We start from the raw sequence: 17,528 nt of genomic DNA on the forward strand, positions 1-17,528 counted from the left end.
AGACCATGGCAAAATTGACTTCGGAGTGCAGCATCATTCCAACCATTATCAGCTGCCCATCTCCGAAATTCTGAACAGTATATCTCTGCGGACTGTTTACCCTGGCATAAAAGACGTAGTCTAGACTCAGCCAGAGCAATACGATCCGGATCATCATATATCTGACCCAGGGCTGAAAAAAATTCATCCACTGAACAGAGGGGTCGTGCCCCCACCGGCAGCGAAAAGGCCCAGGACTGAGCATTATCCCTGAGCAGCGAGATGATGATCCCCACCCTCCGCTCCTCATCACCAGAGGAATGGGGAAGTAGGCAAAAATGGAGTTTGCAAGCCTCTCTAAAATGAACAAAATTCTCACTACCCCCGGAGAACGTATCCGGAAGCGAGATTTTAGGCTCAGAACAAATTCTATGAACGCAAGCAGAAACGGTCACCTCAAACTGAGAGACAGTTTTCCGGAGATCTGCTACCTCCAGTGAAAGACCCTGCATGCGGTCAATCAAGGTTGAAACTGGATTCATGCTTAAGACGGTTTTGGCGGTTTATAATGTCACGGAAGGTGTACAGAAAACTAGAAGACACAAAATGAAGATCCGACTGACTGGATCCAAAACTAAGGAACCAAAGGGAAAGCCCTGCAACAGACCTGGCTCTCTCCCTAACTGCTCAGCCTATGCAAAAATCTCAATGGTAGATGATCGCATATCCTCGTTCCTCGACTGTATAACACCTGAACACCCTATAATAGTGAGGGGACACGACCACCGGCTCCCTACACTTGATACGGAGGGAGTCAGGGTCACCTGGGATCCAGCAAACAGGAAAACACAAATTAATGAACCAAAACTTATCTGTAGAAGACTCAGTAGTAGCATCCAGCATGCACACACTCCAGGAAGTTGTATAAACCGCAAAGTGATGCAGTATGGGAAGGGATTTAAAGGGATGCAATCAGTGCAACTACATGACAGCTGAGAGAGGCTAACGAGATGAGAAAACGAAAGCAAAACATAAGGAACCTCAAGCAGGAGGTTCTGACGAACGTCTGACAGAGCTTCTCAGATGTCTGGTGGTGACAGTAAGTTAACTATCTGGACATGTTGAGCGGCGCCCAGGGATCTCACTGCACTTTCTTTTATCCCTGGGCACCTCTCCGTTCACCCGCTGTTGCCCCTTTGCCCTCTCTAGTGTTGTGCTTGCTACTATCGGTAAACCAGGGAGGAGTCTGCCTTATTTCTCCCTGGGCGTTCCTTCTCCCTTTTTTTTCTCTATGGCTGTGAGCTCTGTGCTGTGATTGGATAGTGCTACAGCCAGGGAGAAGGAATGCCCAGGGAGAAACAGGGCAGACACCTCCCTTGTTTACCGGTAGTAGCAATCAGTGGCGTACTGCCAATATAGGCAGCCCACGCAGCTGCAATGGGGCCCGTGGCAAGGGGGTGCCCGGAGTGCATAGAAGGCTCCTCCTCTATGTCTGTAGTTTTGTATTCATCATTGCCACAGTCTACTGTCCCGAGTCCCTATCTGAAGCTTGGGTGGGACCTGCTTTCCTTCTGCTCAGCCTCCCCCCGACCCAGCTAGTGAAATACCGCAATACTGCGCAACCAAGTACCAACTCCAACCAGCCCCCAGCATCGCTGGCATTCCCCTGGCCTGTTGTGTGCAACTGGCCAATCTGCCAACACGGACAAAGTACGTTGTACTCTCACAGCAGTTAGTGACAGACTCTACGTTTAAAAAAGTTCATGGGGTCTGGTGGGGGATGGGTATTGTGGGAAAAGGACAGCAGCAGCAGCAAGAAGAGATCATGCAGGGTTGGGGTGGGGCACTGTTCTATAAGAGTTATTATATAGAGGACTCGGGAGGACAGTGTGCTCCAGCCCCCCCCCCCCCTCCCCCAATGAACTCTGCAGTTGAATTGCTAATTTAGAGGACTGTGTCATGGGGGGATGGTTAGTGGGGGAAGAGGGCAGCAGAAAGCAGAGTTTCTGCAGGGTTGGGGAACATTATTCTATAAGGCTTATTATTATTCAGAGGACTCAGGACAATGCACCGCCCCCTATTAATTTAACCCCTCAGGTCCCACGATCAATTAATAGTAAAAAAAATTATAGATTAATAGTAAAAAAAAAGTGAAAATAAAATAAAAAAAACACTGATATATTAAATGTTTAAATCACCCCAATTTTACATATACATACAAATATATAAACAATAAAAAAATATCATACTATTATCATAGTATTGCCGCGGCCGAAAATGTCTGCACTAAAAAAAGAACCTGTACGGTGAACGCCTTAACAAAAAACAAAAAAACAAAAACAAAAGGGCAGGTGGTGGGATGGGCCAGGGATGGGTAGTGGGTGGAATTAGGGGGCCCAATTCAGATTTTTGCTATGGGACCTAATGATTTCTATGTAGCAATTACCATACAGTGTGGGAGAAGGTAACGGGGCCACAGCAGGCAATTGGAGTGGCGCCAGGGATAATAGTAAGTGCAGTGAGATCCCTGGGCGCTGCTCTACATGTCCAGATAGTTATCTTAAAATGTTCAGACCCATGAAAGGTTCTCTTTAAGCCCCAGTGCGTGCTCCTTTCATTATCACCCCTATGGTGCACCCATATAGCAGTATACAAGCACAGATGGGTGTTGCCATAATCAGGAGGAAACGGGTAACAAATTATGGGTTGTATTTTCTCCAATTATCCTTTGCGAAAAATTTGTGCCTAAAACGGCATATTTCTCCTAATAAATTAATAAATGAGCTCAGAAAAACGCGCTATATGCACGTGGACATACATCCTCAGACTTGAAAGAGGAGTGTTTGTCTACTCCGAAACGCCTTGTCACATATATGTAAATAAAAAGAATTGTCTCCAACCACTTGAGGTCTTATTATTGCGCCAGAAAGTATCGAAAATGGTGGACCACCAATACTCCACACCCTTCTATTGTCTAAAAAAAATGAAATTTTTCATTTTCACAGCCAAGTATTGGGAGTTTCCGCTGTAGGGGTGCATCAGGCGGTCTTCAATTGCAACATGGCACCCATCAATTATTCTGGTGAAATCTGCCCTCCAAAATCATTATCAAGCTACTTCCCCTTTGAGCTCTGCCGTGTGTCCATACAGTACTTTCTGATAACACATGGGGTGTTACTGCAAACTGCAGAATTAACATAATAAATATGGACTTTTCTTGGCTGTAAAAGGGGTTGTCGGGGTTGAGAGCTGAACCCGGACATACCCTTCTTGTCACCCAGGCAGCCGCCCTGAGGCTAGCATCGGAGCATCTCACGCTCCCATGCCCTCCCTTGCCCTGCGCTAAATCGCACAGGGCAATGTCTCTTTTGTTTTCAATAACACACTGCTGGGCTAAAACTTCCGCCCGGCATTGTGTTCAGTGACATCACCGGCTCTGATAGGCGGGCCTTAGCGCTGCCCTAGCCGTTTTACTGGCAAGGACAGCACTAAATCCTGCCCATCAGTGCTGAGGACGTCACCGGGCTTCCTGGCAGCCCCATGGAGAGCCCCGGTACGTCACTAGATCTCCAAAAAATGTACGATTTAGGGCAAAGGAGAGCATCGGAGCATGAACTGCTCCGATGCTCAAGTCAGGGGGGCTGCCGGGAGGAAAATGGAGGTATGTCCAGGTTCAGCTCTGAACCCAGACAACCCCTTTAACCTTTGCTATGTTACTGTAAAAAAGGATTAAAATGTAAATGAATAAAAAAGGGAAATTTCTCTGATATTTTCCTTTGTCTTCTGTAACACCTTAAGGGTTCGCAGAGTTTGTAAAATCAGATTTAAATAACCTAAGGGGTGTTGTTTCTAAAATGGTAATTTTCTATCATGTAAAGCCCCCAAAAGGGACTTTATAACTGAATTGATCCTTTAAAAAAATGGGATTGAAAAGAAATTGCATCTAAAATTCATCTAACATTCTTTTTTTTGTATAATCTTTATTTTTAAGAATATTTAACAAATATTTCCATTTAATAACATGACAATGGCAGGAAAGAATATGAACATTCACCTTCAGGAAGTACCCATTAGTCCTCAATGAACATACATTACAAAGTAAAGTATCTGTCACCTCTATATCTGAGTGCATGGAAAAAAATTTGTTGGTAAAGACACAACTGTACTATTGTACAGTCGTGTTGCAACCAATAATGACAAGTTATATGACTCTAGCCCAGAAAAACAATGACCAACAGTCAGCTAGCGATGTAGACCCTATGCCACTCAGACCACTTATCCCATGTCAAAAGAAACTTATCATGTGACAAGGTTTCCCAGCTAGTTAATTCCTCTAGGTGGTAAATCTCCCTGACTTTATTTACCCATTCTCTCATACTTGGAATCTCTTTTGATAGCCAATATTTCGGGATGAGTAATTTTGCTGCAGCAATTAGTTGAGCAGGTAATGAATTTCTAGATAATTTGTAATTGCTGTCAGGCAAATTAAGGAGCGCCACTAAGGGTGTGATGGGGGAACTAATTCTGCAAATTTTTTGCACCTCTTTTGAGATGAAATCCCAAAATACCGTTATCTTCGGACATGACCACCATACGTGAAACATTGTACCTTTATCCTCCCCACATCTCCAGCAATCTGCGGTTACTGATGGGTACATAGTATGTAACTTATCAGGTGTTTTGTACCATCCTGAGACTATTTTAAAGGAGTTTTCCTGGATTTTAATACACCGTGAATAACCATGTGAATGGGCCAAAACCCTACTAACAGTCTCCTCATCCATCTGTTGACCCATCTCCTTTTCCCACCTCTCAATATATAGTGGTTTCCCATTAGAATCTAAATCCAATAGTTTATTATAAAATTTGGAGATGGTACCTTTAACATGTGTTGTTTGATTCCAGATTGCATCATACCAGGTGGGGGTATAATCATTTGGGGTGCACTCTAAGTACTTAGTACTTATCACTCTAAATTGCGAATAGTGGGTCACTGCCCACGGGATATGTGGGTACTTAGCTTTTAGAGTATGTATGTCAGGTATTGTCCTATTACTCAATACATCACCAATTGCTACCTCGCCTAGCGCCTCCCATAGTCCCATATTGTCTCTGAAATCGGCTTGGAGCATATAAGGGAGATATTTAATAGGAGTGAATGGCGACAGATGTTTAGGGAAGTGCAGATGTTTTGACCATTTTGACCAGCTGTTAACTACTCCCCTCAAAGATATAGGTATAGTGTCCCTTTGGGAGTGCCCTTTATTACTATCCCACAGTGTGGCTAATATTTTAGGACCTAGCAAATTCCTAGCGATCTGGCATCCCAACTTAGTAACTCGAGGGTTGGTTATCTCCGAATGCAATCTCAACTGTATTGCCCCATAGTATCCGTTAATGTCTGGCAGTCCAAAGCCACCTTTATGTTTTGGTAATGTCAGTCTCCTATATGCCAGTCTAGGCCTTGCATTATTCCAAACAAACGTGGAGAATGTCCTCCGTACTTGAGTCAGAAATTTTTGTGACAAAGCTACTGGTAGAGTTTGCATTAGGTACAGTAACTTAGGTAAAATATACGTTTTCAGCACGTTCTTACGTCCCAGCAAAGTCAAAAAGGGAATTTTTAACTCTCTTAGTTGTGTTTTAATATCTTCCAAAAGCTTGGGATAGTTTGAAGAGAACAGTTGAGCAGGGTCTTTGGTTATACGTACACCTAAATACTCTATACTATCATGAGCCCAAGTAAATGGAAAATTAGTTTTTAGATCAACTATGGTAGCATGAGTGATGTTTATTCCCATTGCCACACATTTAGCTAAATTTATTCTAAAATTGGACACAGCCCCAAACCTGTCTAACTGTTTTAGGAGTGCAGGGAATGCTTCCAAAGGATTAGATAATAAAAGAAGCATGTCGTCAGCAAACGCAGATATCTTATGTGTCCGAGGGCCTACGTTGAGTCCTTTGATATCTTTGTCTTGTCTTATAGCTTGGAGGAAAGTTTCTAGGCATAAAATAAATAAGGTGGGGGACAACGGGCAACCTTGGCGTGTCCCGTTTTTAATCTCAAAGTGTGGCGTAAGATTACTATTGATGCGTATTTTCGCTGTGGGTGAGGAGTATAGAGACAGTACAGCGGCAATAAATTGTGTGGGGAAACCGAACTTGTGTAGAGCGGCCTCCATATCAAGAGAGTAAGTTTTTTACCTTGCGATAAGGCATATTGCTGGGCAAGTACCACCCTAAATGTACTGTCCCTACACTCCCTCCCTCCCACAAAGCCCGACTGATCTGGGGAAATCAAGTCCTCAAGCAAGGATGCCATCCTGCGAGCCAGAATTTTTGCCCATAATTTGATGTCTGCGTTAAGCAGTGAAATTGGCCTATAACTAGCCGGCAGTGCTGGATCCTTACCAGGCTTGGGCAATACAGTGATATGCGCCTCAAGTGATTGCTTAGGCAGAGGGACACCTCGCAGTAGGGAGTTAAAAAGGGAGACTAATTGGGGACCTAGGATGGGGAGAAATTTTTTGAAGTAAGCTATTGTTAGCCCATCTGGCCCTGGGCTTTTGCCCTTAGGAATAGATTTTAATACTTTCTCTATCTCGCTCATTGTTACAGGAGTTAATAATGAATCTGTATCCGCTACTGATATTTTGGGTAGAGTGAGCTTTTCCAGGTAGGACATTATCAGATTACTTCTTTCTTGCTTATCTTCACTAGTTTCTGTCTTCCTAATATTATATAAATCATGGTAATAAGAAGTGAAAACCTTAGCTATCTCCTTTGGGTCAGATGTCAGATTACCTTCAGGTGTCTTCATTTGCTTGATAAAGGATTGCTCTGTCCTCTTTTTAATCATTGCCGACATTATTTTGCTCCCTCTATTTCCATGAACATAATGTTTTTGTTTTACCCTTAGGTATGCGTTAGCTGATTTCATGTTAAGTAAGGATTTTAGATCCTGCCTTAGGTTCACTAATGATTCAAGGTCTTTTTCTGCTTGAGATTGTTTGTGTGCTTTCTCTAACTGCGAGATTTTGGATAGTAACTCCGTCATTTTAACATTTCTTACTTTTTTGAGATGTGACCCAAGCGCTATAAATTCCCCGCGAATCACCGCTTTATGCGCCTCCCATGTAATAGTGGGTGTCGTAGCAGTGTCTACATTTAGTTCAAAATAATCTTTGAGCTTTTTAGAGATAGCCTCAACATGTGCTTTTTTATCTAGTAATGTATGATTTAATCTCCATGACCACTCTTTCCCGGTTACAGCGGGGAATAACATAGTGCAGCTCATCATGGCATGATCGGAGACCGTTATACTTTCTATATCGGCGGATCTAACTGAGGTTAAATGCTGTTCTGGCATGAAAAGATAATCGAGTCTTTGGTAAGACTTATGAGGATTAGAGTAGAAGGTGAAATCCTTCCTATCTCCATGTACAGCTCTCCATACGTCTACTACACAGAGATCTCCCAATCGTGACTTCAGGGACTTCAACGCCCTGAACGAGACCGCTGACCTCTGAGACGAGGAGTCCAGCAGCGGGTTCAAAGTCAGATTGAGATCCCCTCCGATAATTAACATTCCAAAGGAGAAAGCTGCTATCTTATCCAGAACCTCTAAAATCCAGCCCACTGGTTTAACATTTGGGGCATATAGGTTACACAGTGTAATTTTCGTACAGCCTATTTCACAATTCACCAATAAGAACCTGCCCTCTGGGTCTATTAACTGGGAATGAAAAGTGAATGGCACCCCCTTTTTCAATCCAATACTAACTCCATTAATAGCCGGCTTATCTAAACATGAATGGAACCAGTAGCAAAATGAGGAATTGTGTAGGTTCGGTATATTACTGGACGAGAAGTGCGTCTCCTGTAACATTATTATATCTATTGCTGCCTTTTTTATTGACTGGAATATACGGCTCCGCTTCACGGGACCTTTGCAGCCATGTACATTGAAGGTTGCAACCCTAAGCACTAGTGGATCCATTCATGCCGCAGACATACATAGCATTCATGTAGGTGACAAATGTTACCCGAAGGCAACATACAGACATTGGGTACTTCAAGAGAAATAAATATCAAAATTACAAAAATTATAAGAAAAGGTGGAACAATAAACCTATTTAGAACTGCGTGACAGTTCAAGTAAAGCTGTGTCATAGCTGTAATACTATTCAAACAGTGTAAGTATTATCGTGAGTGTGGAGGGGGAGGAGGGGGTGATAGGACAACAATTGTAAGTCCTGATCGGCCTAGATCCTCTATTAGCCTAGACAGAAATACCGTCATGGCTATCAAACACCCATATTTTCCTTAGGAATATGCTTAAAATAGTGGATGAGGTTTCAAGGAGGTAATATCTGGGATCCAATAACCTGAGAAACATTGAACAGAGCAGATAATTTGCAATAGAGCCCAACAATCATATATCTAACAATTCAACAGATAGGCAAATATGATAAGAAAAGAAAATGCGAGCTGCAACTCAGTCAGCAGGCACCAACCACATGTGACAAATCGGCTGCGAGAAGCTCAAACTATTCTTAGCAGCCCATCATCAGAAAAATCAAGTGACCAGTCCTTCTTGAACTGCTTTTCTGTTGCGCCCCATTCTTTGCTGCTTCGGCTTCATCCAAGGTGAAATCTTCGGTAGCGGCGGTAATTCTTCTTCTGGTGCAACTGGTAGCCAAGAAGGTACGTCCACTGGCGGCAATTTGGTCATATCCCAGAAAGGTATCAGGTCAGCAGGGGAGCGCACTGTGAACCGACGGTTGCCTGCAGAAATCAAGAGGCCAAACGGAAATAACCATTTGTATGGTATCTTTGAGGAGCGCAGCAGGTCAGTCAGTGGCTTAAGCAATCTTCGCTTTTGGAGTGTGGAGGTCGCCAGGTCTTGGAAAAACTGTATGTTTTTGCCTTGAAGCTGTATCACCTTTCTCTCCCTAGCCGCTTGCAGAATATCCTCTGTGTCGCGATAACTTAGCAGACCGCAAATAATGTCTCTTGGATTCTCTGAGGGCCCGGGTTTTGGTCTCAGAGCACGGTGGACTCTTTCAATTACCATGCCCTTAGCTCTTTCTGAGCCTAGTAGAGAAACGAATAATGAGTCCATTACTTCAAACAGGTTTTCACCATTCTCCGCTTCAGGAAGGCCCCTGATTCTAATATTGCGCCTCCGGTTCCTGTTTTCTTGATCTTCCATTTGCAGAAGTAAGCTGTTCATGGCTCTGGTATGTGAACCTAGAGAGCCTCTTACTGCTGTATTGAAAGTAATTAAAGCTTCCTGGGACTGCTCCAAGGATTCCACCCTATCCCCAATATGGCGGACCTCTTCTTTAATAGTGGCAAGATCGGCTGCCAACGGGGCTAGAGCCCTTTGCAGAGCACTTTCAAAAAAGTCCCTGGTAAGCACCGCCGACTCTCCCTCCGAATGCGGTCTGCTTACCTCGGCCGCTTCATTCAGTGCCGCTGTACCCCATGCGTCACCGGCAGCTCGTTCTTCCTCCCCACGTTTCGGCGCCATCTTATTACAGCGCGCGGGCGCCTGAGAAGCCGGCTTCTGGAGGTACTTCTCCATGTCTGACTGTTGTGGTGGATCTTTCTTGTGATCGGAAGCTGATCTAGGGGTGTCTCTGGGTTGAATCTTCATCCTTGTAGCTGGGTGATGCTTAGAAAAGTGCTATAAACCAGATCTAGTGGCAGGAGCTCTCTCTTTAAGCTACCGCCATCGAGCTCGGTCAGGCCACGCCCCCTAAAATTCATCTAACATTCTAACAAAATAAAATACCAATTACAAAATTATACCAGCATAAAGTAGACATATGGGGAATATTGATTGTTAACTATTTTATTAGGTATTTACTATATGTCTTAAAAGTTGAGAATGTCACATTTCAAAAATTGCTCATTTTTAAAAAATTTCGGTAAATGTTGAATTGTTATCTAAATAAAGAAAATATTGACTCAAATTTACCTCCAACATGAAGTACAATGTTTCACGAGAAAATAATCTCAGAATCCATTAGATAAGTAAACGCATCCCAAAGTTATTACCACATAAATTGACACAAATATCAAATTTGCAAATATAGGCCTGGGCAGGAAGGGGAAAACAGAACTAAGGTAGAAGGGGTTGAAGAGAACCCAACAGTGTCTCTTGGTAAATACTTGTATTTAGTTTAGATATTAGTTCTAGCGGGGCTGTTGAATCAGTCTTGAAGCTAATTTTGGGTGGAGTCTGAAATTTTAGAAATCATTGTTGAAAACCAACAATTGTTGAAAACCAACTTCAGCTTAAAAAAAATCTGTTCTTAATATTGTGTAATTAATTAACTTTCATATAAAATTTGAAAAATGTAGAAATATTTATTATAAATAGATTTTATGTTCTATCAATCAAAGGCCCAAATGTATAAAAACAGTGGTAATTTGGGTGTTTTAGTGGTGATAGCTTTCTCCTGTTCCTCACACTAGGTATTTTCATGCTGCTCCAAGGTACAATGCCTGAAACTGTATTACACCTACTCAGTAGTAAGTTCCTCCTCTAAAGACCAGAGGAGGAACTTCACTACTGGACATGCCTGCAGTCTTCTCAGAACTGCTAGCCAGAACAGGAAGACAGCATTGTTTTTGTGGTGTTCAGGAATAAGTAACTTTTCAGAGGTGTGCGCAGCCTGCCTCTGCTGTGGAAAGCTTCATACTTATCTGCTAAATGGAGCTCCGGTCCTGTGTTCTGGCTCTCTTGTGTCTAACTTCTGGCCCACAGCTTGTTTAATTCATCTTTGGCACAGACATGATCATCTGGTCCACTGCAGCCAATAACTGGCTTCAGCAGTGATGTGTTTCTTGAGGACACATCTTTGCTGAATCAAGTCATTGAGTGCAGCAGATGATCATGCCCCTGTCAGAGGGAAAATAAACCAGCCAAGGACCAGAAGATAGTCACACGGATTTGGTGCTGTGGATAGCCGGTTGTCATGGTCTTACCTTCTTGCTGTTCTCCTTCGTTTGACATGTGCTGGCGGCCATCTTGGTTTCTGGGTTTCTTGTAGCCTCCCACCCTGCGGCTTCTCCTTCCCACTGGGAGGAGCTGGATGCCTAGCTCATATATATAGGAGGTCTGTGGCTTCAGTTCCTTGCTTGGTCCTCCTGTGTTCACATGCTTCTAAGACTGCTGCTGCTTCTGGTTCCTGATCCTGGCTTCGTCTGACTACCCTGCTGGTTCCTGATCCAGGCTTCGTCTGACTACCCTGCTGGTTCCTGATCCAGGCTTCGTCTGACTACCCTTCTGGTTCCTGACCTCTGGCTTCGCAAGACCCTGCTTTGGTTTAGCCATCCGTTTGGACTTTTGCCTTACAGCTTTTTTTTCAATAAAGCCTTCTTATTTCCACTTATCTCTTGTTGTACGTCTGGTTCATGGTTCCATGACATTAGGACCAAGCCATGAATTCTGACGGTACAGGGCCATCCTCGCTACCTACGCTGGTTGCCAGACTTGATCAGCAGGATCACCTGTTGGGTCGGTTCGCTGTGGCGTTGCAAACCCTGCTTGAACGCACGGCTCATTTAGCTTCCGTTGCCGATGGGTCGGTTGTCGCTCCTGGGCCCGCTCCTACTGCCGCTCCGGTTGTTGCGCCAGAGTCTACCCCGACACCTGTTGCTGCGCCTGCGGTGTTTCGGGGTATGACCGGTTCTGCCCCCCTTCCACAGCGCTTTGGGGGAGAGCCAACTCAGTGCCGAGGTTTCCTTAATCAGGTGGGCATTTATTTCGAGTTGCTGCCACATGCCTTTCCTACTGAGAGATCAAAGGTGGGCTTCTTGATCTCGCTGCTCTCGGACAAGGCCTTGGCCTGGGCCAGCCCTTTATGGGAGAACAACAATCCGGTGGTTGCCGAGTTTTCCGGTTTTGTTGCTTCTCTTCGGAAGGTATTCGATGTGTCGGCTCCGATTCTGTCGCATCCCAACCCTGGGTTGCCTTTTGTCCTCGAGGTGGACGCGTCTGAGACGGGAGTAGGCGCCCTTCTGTCTCAGCGTAGAACACCAGAGGGTCCTCTGCTTCCTTGTGGGTTTTACTCCCGGAAACTGTCTTCCGCGGAGTGCAACTATCAGATTGGTGACAGGGAGTTATTGGCCATCGTGCAGGCCCTTAAAGAATGGAGGCACTTGCTCGAGGGCTCGGTGGTTCCGGTTCTCATCCTGACGGACCACAAGAATCTGACCTACCTCTCTGAGGCCAAGAGATTGACACCACGTCAGGCCAGATGGGCTCTGTTCTTGTCACGTTTTAATTACGTGGTCTCCTACCTACCCGGTTCCAAGAACATCAGAGCGGATGCCTTATCACGGCAGTACTCCGAGCTGTCCGGGGAGGAGTCGATTCCGACTTCGGTCATACCTCCGAATCAGATCCTGGCCGCCATTCGCACCAGCCTGACCTCTCCCCTGGGTGAGCAGATTTTGGCGGCTCAATCTGGTGCTCCCTCTGGGAGACCCAACGGCAGATGTTTTGTGCCTGAGGAGTTGCGCACTCGGTTGTTGCGAACCTACCATAACTCCAAGGCCGCGGGGCATCCTGGAAAGAATCAGCTGTCCTGGGCTGTTTCACGTCTGTTCTGGTGGCCTTCTCTACATTCCGACATCGCCGCATATGTAGCGGCATGCTCCGTTTGTGCCCAGAGTAAGTCCCCTCGGCACCGTCCGTTGGGCCTTTTGCAACCCATAGCCACCGGGGAGCGTCCATGGTCACACCTGGGGATGGATTTCATTGTGGACCTCCCTGCATCCCGAGGCCATACGGTCATTCTCATGATTGTGGATCGGTTTTCCAAAATGTGCCACTGTGTTCCTCTCAAGAAGTTACCCTCTGCACAAGAGTTGGCCACGATTTTTGCCAGGGAGGTCTTCCGGTTGCACGGTTTGCCCAAGGAGATTGTGTCGGATCGGGGGAGTCAGTTTGTGTCCAGGTTTCTGGCGCTCCTTTTGCTCCCAGTTGGGGATTCATCTCTCTTTCTCCTCGGCCTACCACCCTCAGTCCAATGGGGCCGCAGAACGATCCAATCAGGCCTTGGAGCAATTCCTTCGTTGCTATGTCTCCGATCACCAAGACAATTGGGTTGACCTCCTGCCTTGGGCTGAGTTTGCCAGGAACACGGCGGTGAACTCTTCCTCTGGGACGTCTCCCTTCATGGCCAATTATGGGTTCCAACCTGCCGTGTTACCGGAGGTATTCTCTCCCCAGGATATTCCGGCTGTGGAGGATCACCTTTCCGTCCTACGTGCTTCTTGGGTACAGATCCAGAGGTCCCTTGAGGTCTCTGCGCAGCGCCAGAGACTCCAGGCTGATCGCAGACGAGCGCCCGCTCCTTCCTACCAGGTCGGAGACCGCGTATGGTTGTCCACCCGCAACCTCAACCTTCGAGTGCCCACTCCCAAGCTGGCGCCTCGCTTTGTTGGTCCCTTCCGAGTGCTTCGCAGGGTAAACCCGGTAGCCTATGCCCTTGCGCTTCCTCCTGGCATGCGGATCTCCAACGTGTTTCATGTCTCCCTGTTGAAGCCACTGGTGTGTAATCGTTTCACTTCCTCGGTTCCTCGGCCTCGTCCGGTCCAAGTGGGCAATCGTGAGGAGTATGAGGTGAGCAATATCCTGGACTCACGCCTGGTCCGCGGTCGGGTGCAGTTTTTGGTCCATTGGCGTGGTTATGGTCCAGAGGAGCGTTCCTGGGTTCCCTCCGCAGATGTCCATGCTCCTGCCTTGCTCCGAGCCTTCCACGCACGCTTCCCTCAGAAACCGTTCTTTACTCCACGGAGGAGGGGCCCTTGAGGGGGAGGTACTGTCATGGTCTTACCTTCTTGCTGTTCTCCTTCGTTTGACATGTGCTGGCGGCCATCTTGGTTTCTGGGTTTCTTGTAGCCTCCCACCCTGCGGCTTCTCCTTCCCACTGGGTGGAGCTGGATGCCTAGCTCATATATATAGGAGGTCTGTGGCTTCAGTTCCTTGCTTGGTCCTCCTGTGTTCACATGCTTCTAAGACTGCTGCTGCTTCTGGTTCCTGATCCTGGCTTCGTCTGACTACCCTGCTGGTTCCTGATCCAGGCTTCGTCTGACTACCCTGCTGGTTCCTGATCCAGGCTTCGTCTGACTACCCTTCTGGTTCCTGACCTCTGGCTTCGCAAGACCCTGCTTCGGTTTAGCCATCCGTTTGGACTTTTGCCTTACAGCTTTATTTTCAATAAAGCCTTCTTATTTCCACTTATCTCTTGTTGTACGTCTGGTTCATGGTTCCATGACACCGGTAAGGCTAGTTTAACACTAGAGTTAGCGACTCCAGCAGTCTACTGCGGCAGAGAACAGCATGCCAGAGCTCCCTGTATCTGGCATAGCCAGATGTTACAACCTTAGGGCAAGCACTGAATATAAAAGCTACACTTTTTAAGTGTTCCTTTTATTCCTATTGAGGCTTGCACATGATTGTCTGCACTTCCAAGACATACATATATAGCTTTTCATATTCATAGATTTCTTAAACTTATTAGGTGTAGCACAGTGTTTTCCAGTTATTAAATGCACAGAGCATAGCTTATCTACTTTAGAAATTGTATTCTAATAAATATGTATTATGTTCTATCTAAGTAAGACAAAGCCAGATGTTAATATTTTACTACAGTAAGTTTGTGATCAATAAATTACCATTTATGAAAGAGTGTGATAAAATTCAAGAGTTGGAGTCAGTACTTACCAACTTCACAGAATTTTAGAACATCATTTTTTTGAAGTTTGTGTTGTTCCTTTCCTCTGTTTTTCCCACTAACTGGGTGTTGATGGTTGGGGATGTGTCTCTTCACAGTCTGACACTGACCAGTCAGTGCTTACACTTCTATGTCCTTTGATAAGGGGAATGGTGACACACATTTGTAGTTTTCTTTATATGTAAATATTTTGGATGCACAGCACAGGTTATGAGAAAACTTTAGCATATTTGATGAAGAATGCGAGCTTTTACTTATTATGATCTGTCTAGTAGTAGATGATTTATGTCCTTAATAAACGTATGTTGCATACTCTATATCTGCAAAATTAATATTTTGAGAAAGAGTGTACATTGACCTGTGCTGCGTCAATGCCAATTTATACTGTGGGTTTTACTCTTTGCAATGCATGTGGTAAATCTGCAGCAAATCTTCTGCTAAATCCTCAAGAAATCTGCAGCAGAATTTCTGCTGATGAATTATTTAAAATTGTGGGCTGTACCTTAAAAGCTTCAAGTTTAAATGCCTATTATTGAGTAAGGCAATTGTTAACTGTTCTATAATCTATATTGATCTAGTACCAAATTTTCACTTAATACAGTGGAGCTATTCAATGTTTTGTATTTCTTCTAGGAGTAACACTGCATCAAGTTCAGTGGCTGTGAAAGTTGGATACACAAATGATTCTTCAACGCTTTATCCTGCTCCAACTAATGTAATGGAAGGTACAATACAATAGGGAGTAATAAGGAGGGCGGGTGAGTCCGCATGTGATGAATACATCAGAGTTATTGCTCGCAGTGCTGGCAGCACGCTGCAATAAATACACAACCTACAGTATACAGATTAATTGTTTCCAGGCAGAACATCTCTGCATTTACACACTGTGATGTTCTGCCAACAAACAATGTGTGCCACATAAATGAAATACCCCAGCAAACGTTTGGCTTGTTTGTCTGTTTACACGGGGCAATTATCAGGAACGAGTATTTGTAGGAACTAATTTTCAGGAACCAGCATTCCTACAAATGCTTGTTCCTGATACTGAAATTAATTGTCAGGGTACTGTCACATGGTCACGTTTCCCATGATGCAGTTTTGGAAGTTAAACACATGCTGCCACATGATGCAGTTTTGGAAGTTAAAACCAGCAGTGAATTAACCCCATCCCGACATCGACCGATTTGTGCGCTCGATCAGTGCAGTGGCAAAGCTGTTACTGACAGCCAGGTCCCTGCTGTATCTGCCGGCAACACTGAAAACGCAAATGCCTGTGGATTAACCCCTTATATACTGCAATCAATGCTGACTGCAGCATATAGGATATTCGCAGAGGGAGGGAGCTCCCTCTGTCTTTCCATCGGTCCCTCTCTATGCGATGACAGGGGACTAATTGTTGCCATGGCAGACCCAGGCCTTACAAAGGCCTTGGGGTCTGCCAGCTATGGAGGCCTGTGGCCTGTGCTTCATTAATAAATAATAATAATGAAAGTTTCAAAGTGAGAAAAAAGTGCCCCTTCCCCTTATCAAACTATTTTCATTAAAAAATAGATAGATCACAAGATGTACCTCATCAAGTGAACGCCACTAAGAAAAAAATTAAATGTCAAAACAGCAATTTTTTGGTCGTCTTTCCTCGCAAAAAGCATTATATCAAGTAATCAGAAAGTACTACGTACCCCAAAATGTTACTAATAAAAACTTTAACTCATCCAACAGAAACAGAACCCTCACAATTGACAATCACCTAAAAAGAAAAAAAATATATAGTTCACAGAAAATGTTGGCAAATGTTATTTTTTTCAAAAATGCCTTTATTGCATAAAACTGATTAGATTACATATCACTGCATCTGTAACAACTGGCTCAATAAAAAATATCACATGATCTATGCCATCAGATGAATGCTGTTAAAATAAAATAAAAACTGGCAAAACAGCAATTTTTTTTATCAAAATGGTACCAATGAAAATGTCAACTCGTCCCACAAAAAACAAGCCCCCACATAAGACCATTGCCATAAAAAAACGGCTTTCAGTAAAAGGCGACACAAAAACTTATTTTGTTTTCAAAAATGCTTTTATTTTGCAAAACAAAAAAAAAATTCATATTTGGTATCACCACATCCCTAACGACCTTCTCTATAAAAACATTACATTATCTATCCTGTTAGGTGACTGGAGTAAAATTAAAAATAAAACTGTGCCAGAACAGCCATCTTTTGGTCACCTGACCTCACAAAAAGCATAATATCGAGAGGTCAAAATGTACCAATGAAACTGTCACCTTATCCTGCAAAAAACAATCCTGCATACAAGACTATTTCCCAAAAAATATAAATAATTTATGGCTTTCAAAAAATGGCAATGCAAAAACATAATTTTTTTTAATGCTTTGTGTAAAATTGGGTAAATGAAAAAAAAAAAGTATAAAATTGGTATCTCTGGAATTGCAGCGACCAGCAGAAAAAAATGTCATTTTTACAATGCTGTGTACACTACAATAGCAAAAACTCCAAAAAGCTATGGCAGAATCTCCTCATTTTCTCTATCCTGTTTGCAAAAAAAGCTAAATAAAAAGTGATAAAAAGTTGTATGTACCCCAAAATAGAACCAATTATAGTGGCAACTCATCTGACAAAAAAATAAGCCTCACAGCCACACAGCTCCATTAAACATATAGGGGGAGATTTATCAAACTAGTGTAAAGTAGAACTGGCTTAGTTGCCCATAGCAACCAATCAAATTCCACCTTTCATTTTTTAAAGGAACTTTAAAAAATGAAAGATGG

General features: G+C 44.1%; 1 protein-coding gene across 4 annotated transcripts in view; it reads left to right on the top strand.

The window, feature by feature from the left end:
- The window catches only part of DCAF6 (DDB1 and CUL4 associated factor 6), a 1,153,281-nt gene that overhangs the window by 694,390 nt on the left and 441,363 nt on the right, over positions 1-17,528 (top strand). For all 4 annotated transcript variants that reach the window (XM_044288252.1, XM_044288251.1, XM_044288253.1 and 1 more), the window contains one exon: positions 15,372-15,463. In XM_044288252.1, the coding sequence (XP_044144187.1) occupies positions 15,372-15,463 (92 nt within the window). The remainder of the gene's footprint in view (positions 1-15,371; positions 15,464-17,528) is intronic.

This window comes from Bufo gargarizans, chromosome 3 (assembly GCF_014858855.1).
Source record: "Bufo gargarizans isolate SCDJY-AF-19 chromosome 3, ASM1485885v1, whole genome shotgun sequence".
NCBI classification, from domain to species: domain Eukaryota; kingdom Metazoa; phylum Chordata; class Amphibia; order Anura; family Bufonidae; genus Bufo; species Bufo gargarizans.